This window comes from Corylus avellana, chromosome 5 (assembly GCF_965113065.1).
Source record: "Corylus avellana chromosome 5, dhCorAvel1.hap1.2, whole genome shotgun sequence".
In the NCBI taxonomy this organism is placed as follows: Eukaryota; Viridiplantae; Streptophyta; class Magnoliopsida; order Fagales; family Betulaceae; genus Corylus; species Corylus avellana.
The window spans coordinates 22,001,325-22,028,464 of record NC_142494.1 but is presented as its reverse complement, the minus strand read 5'-3'; the positions used below and the strand labels follow the sequence as shown (position 1 = coordinate 22,028,464).

Sequence of the window (27,140 nt, the reverse complement as noted above, 5' to 3'; positions counted from 1 at the left end):
GTGCAACTTATGAAGAAGGAAACCAGTGGTACAATCCATTTTTACTCAGACTGCGGTGGAGGATTCTTCCGGACTTGCGATCCTTGACAAAAAAATAAGAATGGTGAAATTCCAGAAAAACATTATTATCATAAGTAAACTTTTGAACAGATAATAAAATTTTCATAATTTGAGGAAGATGCAAAACATTGCATAAAATAAAATTAGAGGGAGAGAGTTTAGAAGCGCCAATATTTTTGATGGCGAGGCAGGTACCATTGCCCACTTGGATTTGATCAGGGCCATCATACGACTCCAAATGAAGGTTCAAGTTATTGAGATCGGAGGTTATGTGGTGAGTGGCACCGATGTCAGTAGACCAATTGATATCCAAAGAGTAGGATGAGGAGGCAGAAATAAGCTGAAAGGCTTGGACCAGCAGATTGGTAGGCTTGATCGAACCGATGATAGCATGCTAGAGCCATATGGCCCATTTTACCACAAACTTGACATGTGGGCCATGAACCCATGGTGGGGTTATTTTTGGGTGAGCCTAAAAGCCCACTGGAATTGCTAGAACTAGATGCAGAGAATTGGGAATTTTGACCATTCCCCTGTGATTGAAAATTTCTGTTGGAGCGAGAGAAGCCACGATGACCACCACGACCATGGTGGAGATGGGTGCTGCAGGCAGCGACATTGGCAGCAGGAAAGAGAGTCAGATTGACTGTGATGTTCAAGCCGTGTTTCATGAGCAAGTAAATGAGCAAGCAAATTGTCTATGATGAGGGATTCAACTCGAGTGGTTACAGAGGTCACCAGAGGGTCGTATTGTGGGCCCAGACCCGCGAGAAGATAGGTGGTGAATTCATAGTCATTGAGGGGTTGGTCGGCGGTAGCTAGTGTGGTAACGGTATGCTTGAGACGATGGAAGTAATCAACAATGGAAGAACTGCCCTTTTTTGCAGTGGCCAGTTGATAGTGAAGAGTCATGGTGCTGGCTCTGGAGGCGGATGTGAATGTCCGTTCAACAGCATTTCAAAGCTCTTGGGCTGTGCGGCAACCAAGGGCTTGCGGCAGCAACTCGTCGGAGATGGTGGACATGAGCATACTCAGGATTAATTGGTCCTGGTGAAACCATTGAATGGTTTCTGGATCGATGGAGATGGTGATTTAACCGTCGAGGGAGGTGGAAGTGTATGGGTGAGGGGTGTTTTGGTGCAATCAACAAATCCATAGAGGTTGTGGCTTTGGAGGAATGTCTCAAGGAGACCATGCAAGACCAAGAAGCTGGTCCTAGTAAGCTTTGGGATAGATTGGGCAAGGTGAGAAAGTGATGCCGTAGGGATATTTTGAGGTGGGGCAGGTGGGTTGTTGATAGGGGGGTTACAGGGGTGACAGGGATGTTGGTAGTGAGATTTTCGGTAGTGTTTGTGTTTGAGGTTGAAGAAGCCATTTGAGGGTGCGGCTAGGGTGTTTGATAAAAGGATTCAAAGAGGCAGCGAAGCTAAAGACAACATGAGTCGTTTTCTTACTACTTTGATACCATAAAGAATTGAGAATAAGGTTAAACTTGCTGCTTGTGTATCTTATTCATTCATAGGGTATTTATACAAGTGGCTTGAATATACAAAATGGAAAATAATAATATATATTAAATGTAGTTGATTTGTTCCCCTAGTGAGAGTAATAGTCGTTGGGTAGATGTGCTAGCCGTTTCTTGTGATTGAGTTTCCTTTGGAGTTTGTTGCCTTGTTGAGTGGGTAGCTGTTACTGGAGTTTCTTTGTGTGGATTATTGCCTTGTGGAGTGGTGTTGCATGGTTGACTCTGCAATGGTTCATTAAAAAACATATTGAAGAGGTCTTCTATATGAATCACTTCTTTCATAACTATGAGTGTACTTTTTGCAAGCTTATGAACTGCTTTATTCGCTTCTCATCGAACATGAGAGACTCTCCACTGTATAAGAGATTGCAGCACAATTCGAGCATTGTCTATTACTTGGCCATATATCATTATATTTAAGATGGCTAAGTAAAATGGATCAAAGAACATGAATGATTAATAAAATTTTATTTCCACTTTAGTCTTATTTACTATAAACGAAATTCCTTTTATTTATTTATGTATTATTTTATTTCTATGATGTGATTTTCGGAAGCCTCAATTGAAGCTAAGCTAAAGGATGACACCTTATTATTTTATTTTATTGGCTTTAAATTCCTACAACATATACCTTTGGACCTTATTAGCTAAAGGATAGTAAAAAGGAAGTTTTTGATCTCTTTCTTTCTTGTTTGTTTGTTTTTTTTTTTTTCTCAAGAAAAAGATCAAAATGACCATCAAACACATTTTCTTTCGCAGGTCTCCCCCTTGGAAACACTAAGTGTTTGGCAATGGAATGAAAAAAGAGAGTGGAATGGTATTGTAGTAGATTTGATTGATATGAAAGAAAAAAGTCAGAACGTTTTGTATTAAAAAGTGAAAAAATTCGTTTTGTAGTGATTTTTTTATTTGAATAGTAATAAAAAGTGATTGATGTGATGTAACAAGTAAAAATGTTAGAGTTGATTTTGAAATTTTTTTTTTTGAGTTTTTGGGTCCGGTCTGGTCTGGCTCTGTGCCAAACACAGCCTTAGCTTCTTATTTTTTCTCAAACTCTCTCCATAGCAAGCCAATCAGACTTTTACAGCATCACCTTCTCACTGCCATTAATTTTACCATTGTAAATACATTAATGTTCATTCCTTTATCAAAATTCATTCATTATTACTATTTTATGTTCTGAGAGTCATGACCGAATGCATATATAAATTATGCACTACTTTAATGATCATATTGTTTTGTAATGGCCAAGCACATGCAGTGGTGAGCATGTTTAGGATTATGCTTGAGAAATAAAACTTTTTAAGTTAAAAAGTATTTTTTTTTTTGGCAAAAACTTTATTTTTAAGTTTTTATCAAAAATACGTTTTGACAAATTTCGAATAAAAAATTCAAAAAAATACTTTTGAATTTTTTTACCAAACATGTCAACTTTTAGTTTGGCACAATCTCATTCAATCACATGTTGTTCAACGCATATCCTATATGAAGTGATTGTAATATTTTGCTTTAAAGAAAATCATGTTGCTATAATGGTACTGTGATGTTTTGAAAGTTTATATTTTTGGTAAATATGAGTTTTAACAAAATAATATTAGTTGTTAATCTTAACCTAAGTTTCAATAATCATAATTTTATGTAAAAGTAATTTTAAAAATCAAATTAAGACCATAGGAATTAGGCCAGGACAGTAACTCGCGAGGCCAAAATTTTCACCTAGTAACTCACAAGACTCGACACAATGTTTTGAAGCAAGGATTAATGATTGTTGTGACTGTCGAAGATGTCGACACAACCAAAACAGGACGACATGGAGAGAGAAAATGGCAAAGAACTCCCATAGTATGATGAAAAGACGAGAAATGTCATGGACACCACTCAAATATTGGAGACTGTGGCAAGTCTACTGATGGAGTTTGGAGACATTGGTCAATGTTTGAGGAGAAGGGACTTGGAGTGAAAATATAGGTTTTCCATTTAATGAATTTGATGAGTATTACTTCCCTACGTTTGATGAGAACCTAAGACCCAAGGGATTAGAGAGTTGGCTTATATAATTGGAGGAGATGCTTCGAGTTAAGAACATGATCCTTTGAACTGGGAGGGTATTTTTATCTTTTTACTTTTTAAAGGAATAAAAATATTTTTTCACTATAACTAACTCAATATTCTTCAGTTCAAATGTTGAACTAGAGAGAATCCTAATTCTTCGAGTTATGGACGGCATAGAGCAGCACGCTCTTGAGAACCAAGGAGATAGTTGTGTGCAAAAGGGACTTGCTAGTTATGGAGTTGGGGAGCGAGGAGGCCATCACGTGAAACCATTCTTACAGAAGAATTCTGTAAGAAATATTTACCGAGCCCAAGAAAGAGGATGTTATCCCAAGAGTTACCATAAAGAAGGGGAGGCCCTTGTGATGTGGGTGTGGCAAGAAAAATGGGGGTCGGAGATGAATTTGTGCTATCAATGCGGCAAGGTTGGCCACTTTATGTGAAACTGCAACCAACCAACCAACTAGAAACAAAACTAGTCTATACCTGGACGGAAATAATTGAGGAGCACAAGATAAGTGTTACGAGAATGTCCCCTTTCCCCTCTCCTTACATTGAGTAGAAAAAAAAAAAGTGTTACGAGAATGAAGTTTTATATAGAACAGTTATTAATATTATAATGGGTTAAATACTCTAAACCTCCCAGGGGTTTTCCAACTTTATTTTTTTTTCTTGGGGTTTCATTTTTATCACAGGAGGTCCATGTGGTTTTGATAATAGATTAAGTTAGTCCTCCGTCAGTTGACTGTTAGTTGACTTAACAGAATGCTACGTGGACCAATCACATGTTGACACGTGGCACTTACTTAATTTTTTTTTAAAATTAAAAAAAAGGTATTTTCTAAAAAGAATTAAAAAAAATAAAAAAAGAAAAAAGATTGGGGCCACTCCCTTCTGGCCAAGGGGGTGGCTCGGCCACCCCCATCTGGCCGAATGAGGGTGGCTGAAACCACCCCCAGTACCCACTGGGGGTGGCTCGGTCACCCCCATGGAGCCTTGGGGGTAGGGCTGGCAAAACGGGTAAACGGGTAGACCCGATTACGACCCGTTAAGACCCGCGACCCGATTACCCTAAACACGAACACGACCCGTTTAACTAAACGGGTTAGCGGGTCTAACACGATTATAACACGAAAAATATCCGGGTAATCCGACACGACCCGCTTAACCCGTTTAAAATTACCGGGTCATATCGGGTAGACACGATCCAACACGACCCGACACGACCCGTGTCTAAATAGGTCACCCGACCCGGCACGGCCTGACCCGTTTAAAAAAAACTTGATGAAAAATGGAAAAAATAATGTAATATTAATAATAAATTAATAATATACCAAATTACCAATGTCATTGGCCTCTGATGAGAGAGAGAGAGAGAGCCGAGAGGGAGAGAGAGTGGCGTTGGCCCGCTGGGGGGCTGCTGCCAGCCTGCGAAGCTGCGACAGAGGGAGAGAGAGAGCTGAGAGGGGGACTGGAAGAGAGAGGCGCTGGGAGAGAGAGCCGAGAGGGAGAGAGAGAGAGGCACTGGGGGGTACTGCCTGGTGCGGCGGTGCTGGCTGCCTGCGATTCTGCGCAGTTGCGATAGAGGGAGAGAGAGAGCCGCGAGGGAGAGGGAGGCGCTGGGGCCTGGGGGGGCTGCTGCCTAGCCTGCTTGGTGCCTGCGAAGCTCCGAATCTGCGATAGAGGGAGAGAGAGAGCCGAGAGGGAGAGAGAGGCGCTGGGGAGGGGGGGGTTTGCTGCAGCTCTAATTTGTCGTGTTTAGACATTTTGATTTTAGGTTTCACTTATTCAGTTATTTTAAGTTTTAACCGGGTTGGGTTACTTATGTTTGGGGTTTTTTTTAAAAAAAAAAAATTTAAATAAGTTAACGGGTCTGGCGGGTCACCCGAGACCCGTCTGACCCGCCAGACCCGTTAACTTAAACGTGTCAGGCGGGTCGACCCGCGGACCCGCCGGGTTGACCCGCCAGACACGAATTTAGCCGGGTCTTAATCGGGTAGACCCGATTAAGACCCGAACCCGATAAGCCAAAACCCAATACCTGCTAACTTCGTGTCGGGTTCGCGTGTCGTGTCAAAATTGCCGGCCCTACTTGGGGGTGGCCGAAACCACCCCCAATGGTGGTTGGGGGTGGTTTCGGCTAGGGCTGGGCAAAAACCCGCCCAACCCGAAGACCCGCCCCGCCCCGTGCGGGTTCAGTGTATATTTTCGCGGGTTCGGGTTGAAAACATCAAACTCGGTCGGGGCGGGGCGGGTTTCGGGTTTACTAAAAAAATTTATGCGGGTACCCGCCCCGCCCCGCTCCTAAAACACCCAAAAAAACAAATTTTGGAAACCCTAGACACTTAACTCCGTATCCCATTCACTCATTCAGGATTCAGCCTCTCTTTCTCCCTTTCGGCGACTTCACGGTGGTTCACCCAAGCTACCCAGACTTGAGACTTGATTAAATCATACGCATGCATGTCCCACTCCCCCTCTCTTTAAATCTTTGCAGTACTGAGTGGGCTCTTCTGCAACTCTGCACTATTTTATATATATATATTGTTTTTCTTCCTATTTCCTTTCTAGTCACCTCTTCTTTTCTGTTCCCACCTCTCGATCTGCCATTGGATCGGACCCATCTCACTGAGTCACTCTCGAATCTCGCCTCTCGATCTCAGATCAGAAGGGTTCTCTCTCTCTCTCTCTTTTCTGTTTGGTACTTGGGAAAGATGAAATTATATGAAGAAAGAATTGTTTATATTTTTTTCTTTTCTTTCTTTTTGGTCAGAGTAAATGGGGTTAGAACTTAGATTTTCAAGAATCTGCTATATGTATTTCAGTATTTCTATCATATTTTTAGTACTTCTCTGTGCTAGAAAACTCTGATATGAGCTGTGAAATAAGTTCTGCAAACTTGCAAAGGTCTGATTATGCTGGGTTTCTCTCCCTCTCTCTTTTCTGTTTGGTACTTGGGAAAAGATGAAATTATACGAAGAAAGAATTGATTACAAAAATGCCATGTGAATAAACCCAACCCGACCCGTAAACCCGCAAGACCCGCAGTTATTAAACCCGCACCGCAAATACCCGACCCGCGCGGATCTTGGTCATTGGGCTCGGGTGGCGGGTTGAAAAAATCCAAACCCGCAAGTTGCGGGTCGGGTGGAAAAAAAAAAAGCCCATTCCCCGCCCCGCCCCGACCCGTGCCCAGCCCTAGTTTCGGCCACCCCCTAGGCACCATGGGGGTGGCCCAGCCACCCCCGGTACCCACTGGGGGCGGTTTCGGCCACCCCCTTAGCACCAACATGTGATTGGTCCACGTGGCCGTTAAGTCAACTAACGGTCAACTGACGGAGGACTAATTTGGTCTATTATTAAAACCACAGGGACCTTCTGTGATAAAAATGAAACCCCAAGGAAAAAAAATAAAGTTGGGAAATCTCAGGGGGGTTTGGAGTATTTAACCCTATTATAATATATGTAATGGTAGGATATTTTATTTACGTTAGAATATAACGCTTTTAGAGAAACGATTGTAATTGATGGTAATCAAATTATGTGTCCTATACTTATTAAAAAAATATGTGTTTTTCAATGTCACTCTATTAGATTGGTTTGTATGAGTATGAAATAGCTACAAATTAATTTATAGCTAATTTTAACTCATATGAGAAATGTTATTTAGCATTATCCGAAGTATTATTCTAACATTCTCAACTAACGTAATGTGCTCAATTCATCATTGATTTTATTTAGTTAAGATTAATTTAAGAATAAATTGACTGTACTATGTCAGCTGAGACTGCTAAAAAAATATTGGAAGAATATTAAATAGCATAGCTCAGTATAATATATTCATTGTCATAGTGTTTATAATTTTTGTCCGTTTGTTAGTATTTCATAGCAAATTAAAAGGGATTCATTAAGATTAGAAAAACATTAAGAGAACCAAAAAAACAAAAGAAAAAACCGTAGCATTTCTCGAAAGCATGATCCAACGAAATTTTTGATGTTGTCGTGTGGGGTTTACCAGCGCAACGTTGCTTCGGTAATTCCCCACGTCAACTTTACTTCAAAGCAATCTTTCTCTCCGTCTCTCTCACTCTCTCAATTTCCCATGGTGGACTGTACAAAACCAAACCCAATCCACTTCTTAAACCCCCCACCTCACGTGCACCCACGGCGAGTGTACTACACGGAAGCTCCCATTCCCTCCCATCAACCTCGTAGAAGGCCTCACACAGAACTCTGATTCTCGAATTCCCCTTCAACGCAGAAGGTCATGGGTTCTACATCCTCCTGGCCTGGCTGGCCACCTCTTTCTAAAATACTATTTCTTTTGAATTTAGGTTATCATTTAGCCCACGCCTCAGAGAAGTACATATCAGCCATAGGAGACCCCGGAATGAAGAACCCAAATGTGAGAGTTGGATTGGAAGCGTGGAACTTTTGCAACGAAGTTGGAGCGGAAGCTCCCAAAATGGGCAGCCCCAGGCTGGCTGATTGTGCTGACTTGTACTGCCCTTTGATCGTTGGTATGCCACTTTCTCAGCCCCACTGCTCATTCCTCTTCTTTAATATTTGTATATGTAGCCACTTAATTTAAATTTCACAATTAATGCTCATTTCATATTCCTGAATTTGTGTGTATGGAAACCCATGTAGCTAGTGGAGTAGTATGATCTGTGCCAAATTTTCTTTATGTGAACTTATGCTGATTTGCTGTTGTTGTTGTTGTTGTTTTTTTTTTTTAAAAAAAAAAAAAAAATTAGGATTGTTCGTTCCATCATATTTTGTACTTTCGGAAGACTTTCATGGCTTGTTTTGCCGATTGGAACTGTAATCAAGGTTCTTGAATTGGTTTTGACTTCACCAGAACAAACTCCAGATATAATATGTGCATGCGAATTTGCTTAATTATATTTCTGATATACTGTACATGGTGAATGATTCACTAATCAGTACCAAATTTATTTAATTGGCCCGAATATTGGAATTACAGGGATCTTCTTAGTTTTTACATCTCAATTTTATCCCTAGTCTTTCTCTGCTAATTATTCTCAATCATTTCTAGTGTGGCTCCTGGGTTAGGAAATTTCTGTTGAGTGATGCTTGATGCCCAAATTCATTGCTGGTTTTGATTGTTTAAGTTGATAATGGAGTAAAATGCAACCAAACCAATCTTACTTTGAATTAAGTTTGAATGAAGAAATATAGGGTATAAATTGCACTTTATTTCCATAAACTACCACTCATTTGCACTTACAGCTCAAAACTACGAATCAATGCAATCGGACCTATAAATTATCAAAATGTTTTGAGTCGCCCCAAGTCAAATTTAGCTGTTATTTTAGATAGAAAATGTCATACATGTGTAGCACACGTGTCTAAGTTATTTTGAAGTTATTAATTTATCCTCAACTTGAAAATTTAGAAGAAAAAAATTAATGCAATGAGTAGCAGATACGGATGGTCGCGTGGCCATCCCCATCTATGGCCCATAAATCATTGACCTACTTTATAGTTTGTATAAACTTCTTAATATTGATGTTTCCGTGATTCTTCTCACTGTTTATGCATCTAAAATTCCCATCACTTCCCGCTACCTTAAGTGTCCTTTCTCCATGGTTTTATTTCAAGGAAGGTACATGGCCTAGCTTCTATAGATCTGTAAAATCCACATTATCTTGCCTTCGGTAATGCTTATTTTATAGTTTTTAAATTCCTTTAATCTGTCTAGTTTTTTCCCATATGTTTTTATCAAATGAACTCTTTAAAGATACTATATCTAATTTAGCTAAATTAGGGCCGCAGTGAGTGAGCTGATATATAATTGAATGTAATCATCTACTTTTATTCTTTACATCTTCACAGTCCTTTTGAGTTTCATTTTTCAATAATCAGATTCCTTGGGCTGCACTGCAAAGTGTGAAGTACATCACAAAGTGAATGAGTCAGATAACAGCTTGGGGGCTGGTAATGAGTTTCCTGTAACGGGATTCAAGTCATACACAGACCCTGACCTGTTTGCTGTGGAAAAGGAACTGTATCTTGGTTCTCTGTGTGAGGTGCAGGATTCCTCAAATCCATGGCACTTCTGGATGATTATGCTCAAGAATGGTAACTTTGACAAGAACACTACTCTTTGTCCTGAGAATGGCAACAATGTCAGTAAAATCATAACAAGCAGGAATTTTCCGTGTTTCGGTGAAGGATGTATGAATCAGCCACTTGTATACCATAATTACTCTACATTAGTTTCTTCTGAGGATCAAACAGTGTCTTTAGCAGGAGGGTTTTATGGAACATATGACCTTGATGCTGATTTGAGCAAAGGTACAGGGAAGAACTCCTACTTCTCTGTCTCATGGAAGAAGAATTTGAGCACAGGAAGTTGGATTTTCTCGCAACGATTAACAACATCTTTAAAGTATCCTTGGCTCATGTTGTATCTACGTGCAGATGCAACAGAAGGATTTAATGGTGGTTATCACTATAGTAGTCGTGGAATCATAAAAAAGGTTTCTTCCTTGGCTTTACTTCTTGCTAGAAATATAAATTTGTTGTCCGAACACATTCTACACATGAATGCTCACTGATCACACTGCCCTTGACAGAAATTAGGATGGTGTTTGAGTTGAAATTTTTTGAGTTTTTTGTATTTATGTACCTCAATGTTATACAAAGTATTTATGAAATTAGAGAATAAATTCATACAATCTAGTTCCCTCTCTTATACTCAACAAAGCCCTAATCCAATTAATTGGGGTTGCCTAGATGCTCTCTCTTTTTTGTAGATCAAAATTTCCATAGTCTGGCTTAGTTTTATTTTTTACAAGTTCGTCATATTTTTGTGGTTTATGAGTTTTGTCTTTTGAGATTTGTTTTGCCAGCTTCCGGAATCTCCCAACTTTAAGGTCAAGTTGACACTTGATGTTAAACAAGGAGGAGGAGCGAACAGTCAATTTTATCTCCTTGACATAGGAAGCTGTTGGAAGAACAATGGAGACCCCTGTGATGGTAATGTTCTGACAGATGTGACAAGATACAGCGAAATGATAATAAATCCAGCAACTACAAGCTGGTGCCGCCCAGATAATCTGGTCTCCTGCCCGCCTTATCATGTTAGTCCTACTGGCGAGAAAATATATAGAAATGAGACATCTCGGTTTCCCTATTCTGCATATCATCTCTACTGCAGCCCAGGAAATGCCAAATATCGGGAGGAACCGTATGATATCTGTGACCCATATAGCAATCCACAGGCACAGGAACTGGTGCAAATTCTTCCACATCCTGAATGGGCTGTACATGGCTATCCCAAAAAGAAAGGAGATGGGTGGATTGGAGACCCTAGGACTTGGGTGCTTGATGTGGGGGCTCTCTCTAGTCGGTTATATTTCTACCAGGTAATCATGTTGTTTCTATTGACTTTTGCCATTACTAATTTTGTTATATAATCCTGATTGAAAACACCGAAAAAAATAAAAAAAATGTTACACAAAAGTTGATGCATAAAGTTTGCCCACATGTTTAGTTCATGCTTGTAGTTAAAAACTGATGTTTGTGTGCTATGCATCCACACAAGCGCTCAAAACTTTTTATCATCTATTTTGCATAGGCTTTTTATTTCTTATGCTTAATTTCTACACTACTGTGTAAACTTGTCATCAATAATTAAACTGGACCCCATTCACATCCTTTAAATGCTACCACTTTCTCCAAAAATCTTAACCCTATCTGTGTACAGCTTTCAAACATCAGATTGTCTATTATAGGTTTGCATTGGGTTGATCTAGACCTTCTCCCGGCATCCTGAGCAGTAATTCTAGGATTTTACCTTTTCCTTTTAATATTAAAAAAAAAAAAAAAAAGGTGTTTCAGAAGACTTTCAGAATCTGAAATCCGTTAATTTTTATATGACTTGTCACCTGAATTGTCTAAAAATAGTTATATTCTAATTTGTCATGGGGTCACTGATTTCAAATTCTGTTTTGGCAATCTTATCTTTAATTTTTATGATTGGAAACCATCTTATACCATCTTTGTTGGCCATGTTAGTCCATAAGCAAAATGAGTTTACTTGCTTAATTACTGGAATTGAGCTTGCCTGGCAGTATAGACAAATTTGAAACATTTTTATGAGTAGAAACTTCATTTTTACCTTACTGTATTGGTTGGAATGATAAAGTATTAATGATATGGTACAGCCCATACTTAAAAAGGAATAATTGTAATTTCTCTTCAAAAACAAATTATTTAGATTTGTTAAATGTTACTTATCTTTACAAATACTATTGCTCTTGAGTTTTGTCACTATACTTCAAGGTGGACCTTATAAGTTATATGACACTAATGGGAGCCATATTACACTTATTTTGTGCAGTATTAAACCACCACTTATTTTAAAAGCTTAAACTAATAGAAATAGATGAATTTAATCATTTAATTAATACATTAATATGCAGGATCCAGGGACAAAACCAGCACAGCGTGTATGGTCTTCACTTAATGTTGGCACAGAAATATATGTTAGCCCTGCAGGGGTGACTGCAGAATGGACTGTTAGTGATTTTGATGTATTGGTTCCTGAACATGTTACTACCAGTTGTGATGGTTTTTATTGATCTGCAATATTCAATTATAAAGAACAGAGCTTACTTTATGATGTCATTTTTCTATTATACTTTTAAAAACTTCTCAGTTACTCATCTGGGTTAAAACTGAGGTAAATGTATAAAACGCATACTATTGTAGATTTACTTCTTGACAATTCATGGTTTCAATAGATGCCTTTTCATCAGAGAGCCGTTGGATCATGCCAGTTTGTAGTAGAGAAGGTGGTGCGATTGCCAAGAAAGAGAGAGAAAGAGAGAAGAAGTTGGGAAGAGAAAGGGAGAGAAGAGGCAAGAAGAGATAGAGAGAATTACTTTTATAATTTAGGGTAACGCCCATTTGTTGAATTGCCTAAAATACTCGAGGACAATCACCTATTTATTGAATTACAAAAAATAATACCATTAGCACTTTAAAAAATTAAATAAAACATAAAATTAAATTCTAAAAATCCCATAAATTTTCATCATGAAGTGTCTTCAAGAAATGGATAATCAGTGTAACCAACAACAGGATCAGAGGTGTAGAATGTATCTCTATTGTACTTGTTGAGAGGCGCATTGAGCTCAAATCTCTTAGGCAAATCTGGATTGGCTAAAAATAGACGACCATAAACAACAAGATCTGTATGGTTTTTAGCAATGGCATTGTTCCCATCTTCCCTTTCATAACCTCCAGCAACAAGGAAAGTACCCTTAAAAGCCTTTCTCATTGGCAAAAGGTTGTATGGGGATTCACTTTTTTCTCCAGTTATCTTCATTCTTGGCTCAACCATGTGGCAATAAAGAATCTCATATTTGTTTAAGGACTCTGCCATGTAAAGCCCCAATACTTTTGGATTAGAGTCTCCAGATTCCATATAGTCCGCAAAAGGAGATAACCTTATTCCAACTTTGTCTGCACCTATCTCATTAGCAACAGCTTCGACTACTTCCAAAGCAAATCGACAACGATTCTCAACTGATCCACCATATTGGTCTGTTCGATCATTCACTCCATCTTTCAAAAACTGGTCAATTAAGAAACCATGAGCCCCATGGATCTCAATTCCATCAAAACCTATGTATAAAGATAAAAAATTATTATTTTACAAAGCGAATAAGTATAATGTTAAAGATCATGCTTGATATTAAAAAACAAGAAAAGCTTAAGAAATGAAAACTCACCAGCTTCAATAGCATTCTTTGCGGCAATTCTAAAATCATTGACAATTTGAGGAATTTCATCTGTCCTTAGCCGCCGTGGAGGAGTGAAATGTGCACCATCAAGTCCCTCAACGGTCAAAGGCTTGTCAGTAGAAGAAATTGGAGCTTGCCCATTTGGCTGAAAATCTGTAGACAAACAATATGAAAATCTTAGAAAACATTAAATTCTCTCCATGCACAGCAAAATAGTCAAATGACAAACCTTTATTTGAAACCCTCCCTGCATGCCAAAGTTGACAAAAGAAGACTCCACCTTTGGCGTGGACAGCATCCACGATGGGTTTCCATGCTTCAACTTGCTCTTTTGTCCATATACCGGATGCATTAGGATACCTTTACAACATCAAAGAAACCTAACAATCATAAAGTCTTCTAAGCAAGACTGACTGGCTAAAATTTATTTGAACAGGTGACTCTCATTCATGCTCTTTCACAATTTTTTTTTTTTTTAAAAAAAGAAAAACTTGACAAACTAGTATAGTTAAAATTACCCCAGAGCAGTACTATCAGAAATTGCAGTTGCTTCCGCTATTAAAAGACCACCTTTAGAAGTTCTTTGAGAATAATATAAGATAGCATGTGGCTGAGGAACATTACCATAAGATCTCGATCTGCCCAGTGGTGCCAATACTACTCTGAAAATAAAAAGTAAATGATAAATTAACAAAATCAAGGAAGAAATCTTTCTATACCAAAGAAAATAAAACTATCAGAATCACATATAGGAAGAATAAACAAACAATCCACCTATGAAATGATTATGGCAGAAATAGGGAGACAACTTCATTTTTTCAGCCGTGGACTGCTCATATATATATAAAAAATGAGGTTTGGTTTAGCATATATCACATTTCAACTCTTCTGGTATTCAAACCGAGCTTATGATTAATCTATAATAAGATACCATTGGTTCAATTCTAGTAGAGTAAAAACAATTTGTTTTTAATTATAAATTTAAAACCTTTTTTTTTTTTTGTGTGGAGAGCACCCCCCATTTATATCATATACGCCTAAATTGTAATAAGTTGAAGTTACTAATTACAAGTGAGATTGAAATGATAGTTTTGGGAGAAAACAAATATATTTTATCTACAAGAAAAAAAAATATAATAATTAAAAAAAAAAAGAAAAAAAAAAAAAATGGAAGGTGCAAACCTATGGCATAGATTGAAGTTCCCCATTTTGTAAGGAGAAAGAAGAGGAATGGTGGGAGCTTGAGCCATTTTCACTGATTCTTTTCTGTTTTCTTTCACTAGTTTTGTGTTCGTAGTTTGCTTAATGGGGAATGAAAACAATGCAACACCCAATTGAGTATTTATACTTTTGGGAGGGTGAGTCCAATTTGACAAAAACACCACATTTGTTGTGAATGATGTCAGTTATGACGTTTCATTTGTTGTAGGTGATGTCTGGTATGACGCCTCAACATAAAAATAACGTCTGCCATGACGTTTGGAGTACGATACCCCCAGTGTTATTGACCATTGACCGAGTTATCTTTTACGATTTTATAAATTTTTAAAATATTATTTATGAGAAAATTACACTTTATCTTTAAGTTTGAGGCGATCTTTAATTTGATGTTTAAAGTTTCCATCTTTATAATATAATTTACAAAGTTTAATATTTTTGCAATTTGACCGTTTGGTTAGTTAAACCGTTTTAACTGATGGAAAAGTCATCATGTGACTGGCACGTGATCACTTAGTCGAACTTTCTTTCCCAAAATTTCCCTTCTGGCTTTTCCGTGATTCCTCCCTTCTTGCTTCTTCTCCACCACAGAGACGTGCTGCCCAGACATTTGAAGACGACGATGAATTGGCACGAGAATAGTGTCTGTTGAAAAAGCTTAAGAAGGGGGCTATCGATGAAAGTGAATTTGCTAGGTTAACAGGAACTGATTACTTACTTTGAAGTGCATAATTTATAAGTTGTGATTCCTCAGATTCAGATCTGGACATAGTAACACTCATCGGTCATGATGTTGGGTTGTTTTCATTTCTTTCTTGCAAGAGATCGTAGGAGGGCCCTCTCTGGCTGTGTCCGTACTTTTTTCTCCCTTTTTCAAGCATCTACGTGTCCGTACACTTTCCGTTTGGTTTCTTCCCAGGAATGGGAATCGGAACCTATTGGATCTTGTAATCTGTAATATAATGGGTTTCTGCTCTGGGATTTACAACTTCTATAAAAATACCTGCTTGCAATTCTCCCGGGTCTACAGTGTTACTGAATAAACCCAAGATAAAGTGAAACTCAGTGAATTATTGGACTCAGAATCCGTGAAAAGGTACTGAATTCGTAGATTTCATGAACTGTGAACCCACTTAGCGAATCAAGAAGAAATTCAAAAGCTAAAGGTTTGTGCATCATAAATCGGGAAAATTACAGTTTATCTTCTAAAGTTAACAGCGTTTTTCAATTCAAACACCAAAGTTTTAATTTTTGCAATCTACCTTACAAAGTTCCATTTTTTTTCAATTCGACCAATATTATCCCAAAATTTCTATATTGCCCATAATTTTTTATTTTTTATGAACAAATAAATAAATTTGGGGCTACAAAAATGGCCAGATGGTCAAAGGGATGGTTACGGCCACCCTAAATTTTTTTTAAAATTTTTTTTAAAAAATAAAAAAATAAAAATTATGGGCAATATGAAAAGTTTTGGATACAATTAGTCAAATTGCAAAAATTTGGAACTTTGGGGGGTGGATTGCAAAAATTAAAACTTTGGTATTCAAATTGAAAAACACTGACAACTTTGAGGGGGTAAACTATAATTTTCCCTGTCTTTAATTATTATGATTGGAAACGATCTTATACCATCTTTGTTGGCCATGTTAGTCCATAAGCAAAATCAGTTTACTTGCATAATTACTGGAATTGAGCTCGCCTGACAGTATAGACAAATTTGAAACATTCATGTGAGTAGAAAATTCATTTTTACCTTACTGTATTGGTTGGAATGATAAAGTGTTAGTGATATGCTATAGCCCATACTTAAAAAGAATAATTGTAATTTCTTTTCAAAAACAAATTATCTTCACAAATACTATTGCTCTTGAGTTTTGTCACTATACCTCAAGGTGGACCTTATAAGTTATATGGCATTAATGGAGCCATATTACACTTATTTTGCGCAGTATTAAACCACCACTTATCTTAAAAATTTAAACTTATAGAAATAAATAAATTTAATCATTTAATCAAATACGTTAATATGCAGGATCCAGGGACAAAACCAGCACGGCGTGTATGGTCTTCACTTAATGTTGGCACAGAAATATATGTTAGCCCTGCAGGGCTGACTGGAGAATGGACTGTTAGTGATTTTGATGTATTGGTTCCTGAACATGTTACTACCAGTTGTGATGGTTTTTAGTGATCTGCAATATTCAATTATAAAGAACAGAGCTTTATTTATGATGTCATTTTTCTATCAAACTTTTAAAACTTCTCTGTTACTCCTTTGGGTTAAAACTGAGGTAAATGTATAAAATGCATATTATTGTAGATTTACTTCTTGACAATTCATGGTTTCAATGGATGACTTTTCATCAGAGAGCCACTGGATCATGCCACTTTGTAGTAGAGAAGGTGGTGCGGTTGCCAAGAAAGAGAGAAAGAGAGAAGAAGTTGGGAAGAGAAAGGGAGAGAAGAGGCAAGAAGAGAGAGAGAATTACTTTGTTATAATTTTATTCCATCAAAATCTCCCTTCATTGTAGTATAAGAATGCATAAAATATACTAATAGACTAAACTTTAGGGCAATGCCCATTTATTAAATTGCATACCATTGACTCTTAAAATTAAATAATAATAACCCTTATAAACTAATATTTGGAGTTTTTCCTTTTACATCATGCAGTGTCTTCAAAAAATGGATAGTCGATGTAACCAACAATAGGATCAGAGATGTAGAATGTATCTCTATTGTACTTGTTGAGATGAGCATTAAGCTCAAATCTTTTAGGCAAATCTGAATTGGCTAAAAACAGAAGACCATAACCAACAAGATTTGCAGGGTTTTCAGCAATGGCATTGTTTCCATCTTTCCTGTCATAACCCCCCAGCAACAATGAAAGTACCTGTAAACGCATTCCTCATTGGCAAAAGACTGTGTGGGGATTCGATTTTTTCTTCAACTGTTTTCATTCTTGGCTCAACCACGTGGCAATAAAGAATCTCATATTTGTTTAAGGACTCTGCCATGTAAAGCCCCAATGCTTTTGGATTGGAGTCTCTGGATTCCATATAGTCTATAAAAGGAGATAGCCTTATTCCAACTTTGTCTGCTCCTATCTCATTAACAACAGCTTCGACCACTTCCAAAGCAAATCAACAACGATTTTCAACTGATCCACCATATTGGTCTGTTCGATCATTCACTCCATCTTTCAAAAACTGGTCAATTAAGAAACCATGAGCCCCATGGATCTCAATTCCATCATAACCTATGTATAAAGATACAAAATATTATTTTACAAAGCGAATAAGTATAATGTTAAAGATCATTCTTGATATAAAAAAGCAAGAAAAGCTTACGAAATAAAAACTTACCAGCTTCAATAGCATTCCTTGCTGCAGTTCTAAAATTATTGACAATTTGAGGAATTTCATCTATCCTTAGCCGCCGTGGAGGACTGAATTGTGCACCATCAACTCCCTTAATGGTCAATGGCTTGTCAGTGGAAGAAACTGGAGCTTGCCCATTTGGCTAAAAATCTGTAGACAACAATATGATAGACAAAGAAAAATCCTAATTAAAATTAGTCTTAATTTTTTTTGGATCATGAAGGCATAACCAAGAGCATAGGTACAAAACAAACCTCGATTTGAAGCCCTTCCCACATGCCAAAGCTGACAAAAGAAGATTCCACCTTTGGCATGAACAGCATCAACGATGGGTTTCCATACTTGAACTTGCTCTTTTGTCCATATTCCGGGTGCATGAGGATGCCTTTACAATAACAAAGAAACATAACAATCATTAAGTTTTCTAGGCAAAATAGGGGATGAGGATAATTGTAATTAGTTGTCTACATTATTGTTGGCAATTTGAGTAGTTAATCCGAGAGAGTGTAAATAAGACCTATTTGACGAAATGGGTCTCATTTATGCTCTACTATACAATAAGCAGCTAATTGCTGTGAATCCCAATTAAAAAAGAACTTATGAAATTATTGTAGTTAAAATTACCCTTGAGCGGTTTTAGAAATTCCAGTCGCCTCAGCTATTAAGAGACCATCTTTGGAGGTTCTCTGAAAATAATATAAGACAACATGCGGCTGAGGACCATCGTCATGAAATCTCATTCTGGTTAGTGGTGCCAAAACTACTCTGAAAATAGAAAATACATGATAAATTAACTCAATCAAGGAAAAAATCTTTCTATACTAAGAAAATAAAACTATCTAAATCACATATATGTTTCCCATAGCAAACAATCCATTTATGAAATGATTATGGCAGAAACAAGGACATCTTCATTTTTTCAGCCATAGACTTCCCATAGCAAGTTTGGTTTAGCATGGATCTCAAAAGTGATGTGGCATGGCATTTCAATTCTTCTAGTATTCAAACCGAGCTCAGTCTTAGAGCATGTTTGGCTCTGCGGTTGCAGAGCCAAAACGAGCGTTTGAGGCTTAAGAAGCCCGTTTCAGGAAAAAAGAGACAGTTTGGTAAAATATTGCCCCAGTGCTTTTGAGAATGGAAACGCTCAAAATCACATTTTGGCCGAAGCTCGAAAATGAGGCTTCGGTGCAACGGACTTCTGGAACGAAAGGCGAGCCGCACTTTGCACTCAATGAAATTTATGAACCGACAAAAATACTCATACCAATTTCAACAATTGACAACCATACCCATATATAAGCATCACGTTGAACCAAAGGTATTATTATGCTGCAGTTGAGAGCTGCTACAGGGAGAGAGGATCAAGCAGAGGTTCATCTCGTTATGGTGAGTGCGTTTGATTTTTGATTATTTTCATCTCTTTTGTTCCAATCTTGATATATATAAAAGAAGTTTGCAAGATGTAAATTGAAAGAGCTCAACATACGAGAGAGACCTGCAGAGAAATATATTAGAACAAATAAAGCAGAGAAGAAAAAATAAAGAAGATAAAAAAGATGGCTTTGGAGTCGCAAGATGTAAGATGAAAGAACCAAGACCTTCATAGAAGAGCATTAGAAAAGATAAAGAAAAAAAAAAAAAAGAAAAAAAAAAGAGACCTGCAAAGAAGAAAAAAAACAGAGGATAAAGGGAGAAGAAGATAAAGAAGGTGGCTTTAAGTGTTAAAGGTTGCTGGGATGAAAGCACTAGAAGAGTGCTAGATTGTTCTAGTGGTATTCTTGCCTAGGAACTAGTGCCGAATTTGTCATTTTTTTCATTCAACTTTTTTTTTTTGTTTAATTGTGTAAAAAACCTAATACGACACCAAACGACACCTATTTTGAATGTATAGGTGTTTCACACAATTTATGCGGAAATAGATCTGACCTAACAATTAATAAACAACCAAAAATATATGTAACAATAAACAATAAACAACACAGATATTTTGATTACGAAGAGGAAACCAATTAGAGAACTCTCTAATTGTAAAACCTCTACGGGGCAGCCAAACCCAGGAAATCAACTAACTCAGTAAAAGAATAAAGGATTACAAGATGTTCACACTTACAAAACCTTTGCAATTGACACGATCTTGTATAAGACAAGCGACCCACTTGCCTTCTACCGCAGTAGCCCTTTCCAGAGACAGCTGGCACAATCCTTCTACGTGATCTCCCTTCACCGGAACTCCGATTGACTTCGCTTCAACAATCAACAAGTAAACACAAACGATCACTCTAAGAGAGAGAACAGACTCTACCCTCTTAGCACACAAAAGTGAATTCTAGATGCAGAAATTCGTGCCTCTCTCTTCCTATAGAGGTGTATTTATAATAGCCCCATCATCCCAAGACCTAGGAAAGAGTTTATATTCATTTAAAACTGTTACAGGTACGCGGCGTCGGGACGGGAACATGTGCCGTCCGGACGGGACAACAAAACACAGCCAGAAAGTGTTTTTAACACATGGCCGTCTGCAATCTCGTCCGGACGAGATTGCACACGAGCCATTCCGCCCAGCTTCGTAGTCTTCTCTTTATCGCCCGTTTTGACCCAGTAAACATTGGAATTAGCTAAACCTTGTGAAACATGACTTTGTAGATCCTTGAGTTAGCTTTCCAACGCCTCAAAGATTGCTCCAATCAGAGGCTTGAAACTCAAGATATGACCTTTTTAGTAAAAGTCGTCCGGACAGGATTCAGACGAGACTGCAGACGAGGCTCTCGGGAATTCTTGTTTATCGAACTCGTCCGGACGGGGTTCAGACGAGACTGCAGACGAGGCTCTCGGGAATTCCTATTTATCGAGCTCGTCCGGACGGGATTGCAAACGAGATTGCAGACGAGGCTCTCGAGGAAAATAGAATTCTTCGAGCATCCGAACGGCACTTCTTCTCGTCCGAACGGTAATTGAATGGATGATGAATCTTGGCACTTTTGGTCACCATTTTGCTTACCGAATTAAGCCAACAAGAACTTACAAATTGTTTCTAGAATATACTTGTTTTTCTTTCTTACTTTACATTTTTTTTTTTTTAACTGTAAATTTTTATACTATTGTTGACTCTTTTGATTTATACTTTTTTAATTGAGTTCTCCAAAAAGTAATATTAGTTAATAATAATAGTCACTTGTTTTGAGATAATATTGCTTATTGGTACCCTTTTGTTTGTGGACATGCATGTTTTTCATGTCAATATGTTAATTTTAATTTTTTTTTTTTTTGCATTTTATCAAAGCTAGCACTTTAAACATATTATTAATTTTTAATAATGTTTAACATACTTTTTCATTTATAATTTTATCAGCTTATTTATTGTGTAACAAACATGAGTAAAAAAGGTCAAAGCAACGTTGTTGCTGCTACTGCAGATACTCAAATAAAGAAAGTAGTTTGGACTGAAAATTGTTAGAAGATTATCTTGACATATGTATTACTGAGATTCATGCTGGTAACTGCACAAGGACACATTTCAATAAGATAGGATGGAAAAATGTGATAGATAAATTTAATGAAAAAACTGGAAAACAATATTGCTATAAACAACTAAAGAACAAGTGGGATAGTTTGAAAAAAGAGTGGAACATTTGGAAGAGATTGATAGGCAAGGAAACTGGCCTTGGATGGGATCCGGTGAAAAAGACAATTGATGCACCCGATGATTGGTGGGAAAAAAAATTGCAGGTATTATATTTGTACTTGTTTGTTTTTTGTTTAAATGATTTGCACAAATGTTTATTATTGATTTTTACATAAACCTAAATACAGAAAGTTCCAGAAGCAACCAAGTTTCGCACGACAGATTTGGCTTATGCTATGAAGGTGGAGATATTGTTTAGAGATATAACTGCCACTGGGGAGGGATCTTGGGCACCATCCATAGGGTTGGTTCCTAATGATATTGGTTTCATAGATAGTGCAGAAGTAATGCTTAATGAATATGACAATGTTGTAGAAGGTTTAGATGTTTTGGATGATGAACCAAATCTCAATACACATGGCATTGATGATATTCCTGCTGATTTAGATACGCGGGATAAAGGAAATAAGAAGTTTGGTCTTGCGGTTCAATGTAAGAAAAGAAAGAAAGGAGTTGAAATTGTTAGTCAACATTTGAGTCGTATTTGTGATGTAATAGAAAGTAAGAATACAATGACATCTAAGAGCTACTATAAGCCTGGATGTAATATTGAAGAAGTCATGGATGTTGTTCGGGGGATTGCTGAAAGAGAAAATGACATTGATATCCTTAAGTTTGCAGCAGAGGTATTTCTTAAGAGATCACATAGAAAGATGTTTGTGACTATTAAAGAGCCATGGTTGCAGATTGACTTTATCAAGCGAATGGGAAATAGAGAAATTAACCATCGTAGCATGGATTAATGTTGTTATTTTTTAATGTTGTTTTGTTATGAACTATTTGAAAAGCTGTAAGGATTTATTTTAGTGTTATTTTTTTATTTTTTTATGTGTTGATTTGTGTACTAAGGTGAGTATATTATAATATTTCATAACTATGTTTGGATGATGTTTTTCTTATTTTTATGGGTGCTTATATATTTATTTTGTGTTTATTTCTTTATTTGTTTTCCTCACAGACATGGACAATAGTGATTATAGCACTCAAGATGATACAAGTGATAGTGATTATGGTGAAGAGGAAAATGAAAATGAAAATGACGTTTTTATTCTAGCAGCTGCAGCAGTAGAATTTGTTGAGAACTATTATATACCATATATTGCAAAGGAACCTTGTAGGACCTCTTCTCAAATAGGTTATAAGTGGGTCATGGAGATTGTACAAGGTAATCCTGATAGATGCAAACAAAATTTCAGAATGGAAATACACGTATTCCTTTACTTGTGTAAAGAGTTGAAAGAAAAATATCATTTAAGAGGTATTAGGAAATTAACTGTTGAAGAGTTGGTAGCTATGTTTTTGATTACTTTAGGTCATGGGTTTGGGAATAGGATAATGCAAGAAAGGTTTCAACATTCAGGAGAAACAGTTAGTAGACATTTTTCTCATGTTTTAATGGCTGTTCCAAGAATGACGATTGACATTATTAATCCTATTGATGAGGAGTTTAGGGATGTTCCAAGAAAAATTCGTGATGATGAAAGGTATTGGCCATACTTCAAAGATTGTATTGGAGCCATTGATGGAACCCATGTGCCAGTTAAAATTTCTCTATCAAACCAAATACCATATATTGGTCGAAAAGGGACTCCTACTCAGAATGTTATGGCTGTTTGTGATTTTCATATGTGTTTTACCTTTGTTTAGGCTGGATGGGAAGGTACTGCACATGATACACGCATTTTTTTGGAAGCTATTCGAAAGGAAGGATTGCGATTTCCACACCCACCTAGAGGTTTGTATTTAATAAAAATAACAATTATGAATTATACATGAAAAAAAAAAAAAAAAATTATGATTGTTTTTCGTATATTTTTTGTAGGAAAGTATTACTTGGTAGACGCAGGATATCCTCATATGAAGGGATACATGGGGCCATACAAAGGAGAACGGTATCATTTACCAGACTTTCGTCGCGGAAGCCAACCGAGGGGTATGCATGAAATTTTTAATCATGCACATTCATCACTTAGATGCACTATTGAACGAACATTTGGAGTTTGGAAAAATAAGTGGAAGTTATTGCATTGCATGCCAAGTTTTCCTTATGATAAACAAGTGAAAATCGTCGTGGCATCTACAGCTCTTCATAACTTCATTAGGAAGCATGCAATAAAGAATGATGAGTTCCAACCATATGATAATGATGAGGATTTACTACCTACTGACAGTATAGGCGATGGCGAAGCACAAGATGAGTCAAGCATACAACAATCAGAGACATCATATGAAAATTCTATGAACATTGAGCGTGATCATATTGCTAATCTACTTATGACCCGTTAATGTTATATTTTTATTTTTATTTATTTTATTTTATTTTTATAAACTACTTAAAATGTTGTATGGATTTCCTTGAATGTTTTTCTTTTTTATGTGTTAAATACTTTTAAGTGTTGTGGTGTTAAAAAGTGTGTTAAATAATTCAAATAATTTTTTTTTTTAAAAAAAAAAAAGAATATGTTGACGTTTGTCACGTTTTATTACATAAACCATTACAAAAATAATTTTTACTTGTGAAAGCTAACATTAACCATTTTTATATAAAAAGGTTGGTATAAAATGGCAAAAAATAAAAAAATAAAATAATCATTACCAACCTTAGGCCTTTATTGAAAAACATGTAATGATTTTATGTAAAATGACATATATTTGGTGTCACATAATGATTTTTTTTTCCGGCCTATATTAAAAGAAAAAAAAAATCATTACATGTCCTTTAGTGTCATTTTTTCAACTAAAAGCACTTTTTTTGTTTTGTTACCAAACATTAGTAACATAAAAAAGCACTTAAGACATGCGGTTACCAAACATGTAAACAACTTTTCAGTAATAGCACTTCTGACAAAAGCTCACAGGCAAAAGCACTATATTCAACAGCTCTATTTTTCACCGCAATCCCAAACAGGCTCTTAATCTATAATAAGATACTATTGGTTCAATTTTAGGAAAGCCGGCCTGCATTAAAATTATTTCAGAGGCTAAAGTGTATTAAAATAAACATTTAAAAAAAAAAAGTGATATTGAAATGATAGTTTTAGGAGGAAAAAATATATTTTATCTAAAAAAAAAAATAAAAGAGAAATTGGAAGGTGCAATGCAAACCTATGGCATAGATTGAAGTTCCCCATTTTGTAAGGAGTAAGAAGAGGAATGGTGGGAGCTTGAAGAGCCATTTTCAATGATTCTTTTCTGTTTTCTTCCACAGCTTGTGTGTTTGTAGTTTGCTTGGGGAATTTATAAAAAAGTGCAAGACCCAATTGGGTATTTATACATTGAATCGCAAACAGAGGAAAAGTAAGGAAAGGAGGGTGAATCCAATTTGACAACATATTTGTCGCCTCATTTGTTGTAGCTCATGTCTATTACGACGACTCATTTGTTGTTGGTGATGTCTGTTATGGCGCCTCAACATAAAAAGAACATGTCCGCCATGACGTTTGGAGCATGCATGAATCATGATAACCATCCTCCACGGCTCCACAGAATTAATGTTTAACCACCGGCATTGACCATTGACCTCTCGTGTTTGGACGGAGTGTTCATCTTCTAACATGGTTTAAATTGCCATCCTTGTAAACTGTTCATAATAACTCTAGCATCTTCAATCAACTTGTTAGAAAAATATTTTATGAAAATTAAAGTTTCCCTCGAATTTAAAATTGGTGTGTATATACTTGTAAGCTTGTGTACTACATTGAGATAATATAAAGAAAAATAGCGGTTAATATATATAAGTGGACCCAAGCCTATTAGCTTAATTAAGTTTTTAGCTTACAAGTGAGGAAAGATTTGTTGTGTATACATGCACTTGTGAGGCTTTGATGGGAACATTGAGAAAATATAAAAAAAAAAAAATAATGGTTAATATACATAAGTGGACCTAAGCCCATTCACTTAATCTTTTGAGCTAGAATGATGTTTAAATATATATATTAATATACTTTTGGTAAAACTCTCAAACCATTTATCTCGCCCAACAAAAATATTTCAACTTTCCCTCTATTTTTCTCTTACTCTTTGTCCCACATTAAAAAGCTATGAGAATTTTTTGTGCTTTACACGGGTTTCTCTTTCCTTATTCTATGACTTTTGGGTAAATACATGCTAGTGGTGTCACCTAGTGAGTAGCACTGGCCATGGCCGCGTTGCATTGGCGCACTTAGCAATTACGCACGTCGCACACGTTCTGTTCTAACAAACATATATATATATTTATTTGAATTTTTACATCAATAACTATTTTTCAACAGTCAAAAAATGTCATTTCAGTCATATTTTTAGGATGAATGATTCACGTCAATATTTTTTCAATATTTTTTCAATTTCATCCTACAAATTCAATATAATATCGGAATAGGATCCTCTCAATTTCAGTTGAAATGGAGAGTATCCATTTATTATAAAATGAGGGGTAATATTGTCTTAACATTAAAGTTGAAGGACAAAATTTACAATATTACCCCTCATTTTACACTAAATGGATACTCTCAATTTTAACTGAAATGGAGAGGATCATATTCCATATATCAACTATTAGATTTGTAGATTCATGTGGACTCCACAAAAAATTAATGGTGGATTTATCCATTCAGTACGAAGATGATTAAAAAAAATAAAGAATTTTATCACTTCTTTATTTTTAAACAGTCAGGAATTTCCATTTCAACAATAATAATCTGCTTCTGTAATTCTATATAAAAAAGAACATTCAGAAAATTGATACATACTTTTTATTTTATTTTATTTTATCTTTTCTCTCTTGTTCTTCTTCTCTACTGCTATTACAGAATTTCTTGTTCACAATAGTATTACACTACATCCGGTCTGTATTGAATCTTAATGACAAAATTGATGTATTTCCATTTGCAAAACTTATCATATAAGTGGAAGGAAATACCAAGAATTTAGTCATTTCATACAAATTTGACTTTCCTTCTGATACAACTTTATGAAATCCCAACTCTGTACAAAAAAACAACAGCCGCCAAGCACAAATAGTTGCCAAACCTCTCCATGATGATCATGACCTCTTAACAAGTATGCTGATTCCCATCTTTTTGTTCTACTAATTGTCCACATGTAATATTTCTCTCCTAAGTTTGTTGACGTGTTAATAAATTGTAGGTAGATAAAGTTTATTTTCCTATGTGCTTAGTTAACTTTAGTAAATAATTTAAACATCTTTTTAATTTTGGCCAACAAGCGTGTAATTTAGAATTTTGCAGATGGCTAATTCTGATATATGTAAATGCATCTTTAAAAACCAAAATTCAACATGTACGACAGTCTGGTGCTCGGTCAGGGTCCTTTGATCAGGAAAGGTTCCTACTACAGGCTCAGTTCTTTGTTGTGACGATATGATGAGTCTATAGAGTCTTTCAAGACAAGCCAACATGCGCCGCTTATGTTTTAAGAAATGTGGTAGTGGTCCAAAGGGT

At 36.5% G+C, this 27,140-nt stretch overlaps 3 protein-coding genes and 2 pseudogenes across 4 annotated transcripts; 3 read left to right on the top strand and 2 right to left on the bottom strand.

Annotated features, from left to right (window-relative positions):
• The first annotated feature begins 7,635 nt into the window (after positions 1-7,635).
• Positions 7,636-12,293, top strand: LOC132182562 (uncharacterized). Its single transcript, XM_059595845.2, has 4 exons — positions 7,636-8,157; positions 9,527-10,143; positions 10,516-11,031; positions 12,091-12,293. The coding sequence occupies exons 1-4, from the start codon at positions 7,905-7,907 to the stop codon at positions 12,247-12,249; spliced, it is 1,545 nt and encodes a 514-aa protein (XP_059451828.2). The 5' UTR covers positions 7,636-7,904; the 3' UTR covers positions 12,250-12,293.
• A 378-nt stretch (positions 12,294-12,671) lies between these two features.
• On the bottom strand, positions 12,672-14,681 carry LOC132182502 (12-oxophytodienoate reductase 1-like). Its single transcript, XM_088516279.1, has 5 exons — positions 14,599-14,681; positions 13,935-14,078; positions 13,646-13,776; positions 13,405-13,569; positions 12,672-13,297 (listed from the first exon to the last, which is right to left on the bottom strand). Exons 1-5 carry the CDS (start codon positions 14,664-14,666, stop codon positions 12,705-12,707), a joined length of 1,101 nt encoding a protein of 366 aa, XP_088372405.1. The 5' UTR covers positions 14,667-14,681; the 3' UTR covers positions 12,672-12,704.
• A 2,553-nt stretch (positions 14,682-17,234) lies between these two features.
• Positions 17,235-19,539, bottom strand: LOC132176287 (12-oxophytodienoate reductase 1-like; annotated as a pseudogene). The gene is made up of 5 exons (XR_015912072.1): positions 19,307-19,539; positions 18,642-18,782; positions 18,272-18,402; positions 18,003-18,167; positions 17,235-17,896 (listed from the first exon to the last, which is right to left on the bottom strand). The product of XR_015912072.1 is annotated as a 12-oxophytodienoate reductase 1-like (transcript).
• LOC132174559 (uncharacterized) lies at positions 19,344-22,442 on the top strand. The gene is made up of 2 exons (XM_059586196.2): positions 19,344-19,403; positions 21,828-22,442. Exons 1-2 carry the CDS (start codon positions 19,344-19,346, stop codon positions 22,440-22,442), a joined length of 675 nt encoding a protein of 224 aa, XP_059442179.2.
• Positions 22,443-22,659: 217 nt separating this feature from the next.
• Positions 22,660-23,985, top strand: LOC132174558 (uncharacterized; annotated as a pseudogene).
• Positions 23,986-27,140: the final 3,155 nt, after the last annotated feature.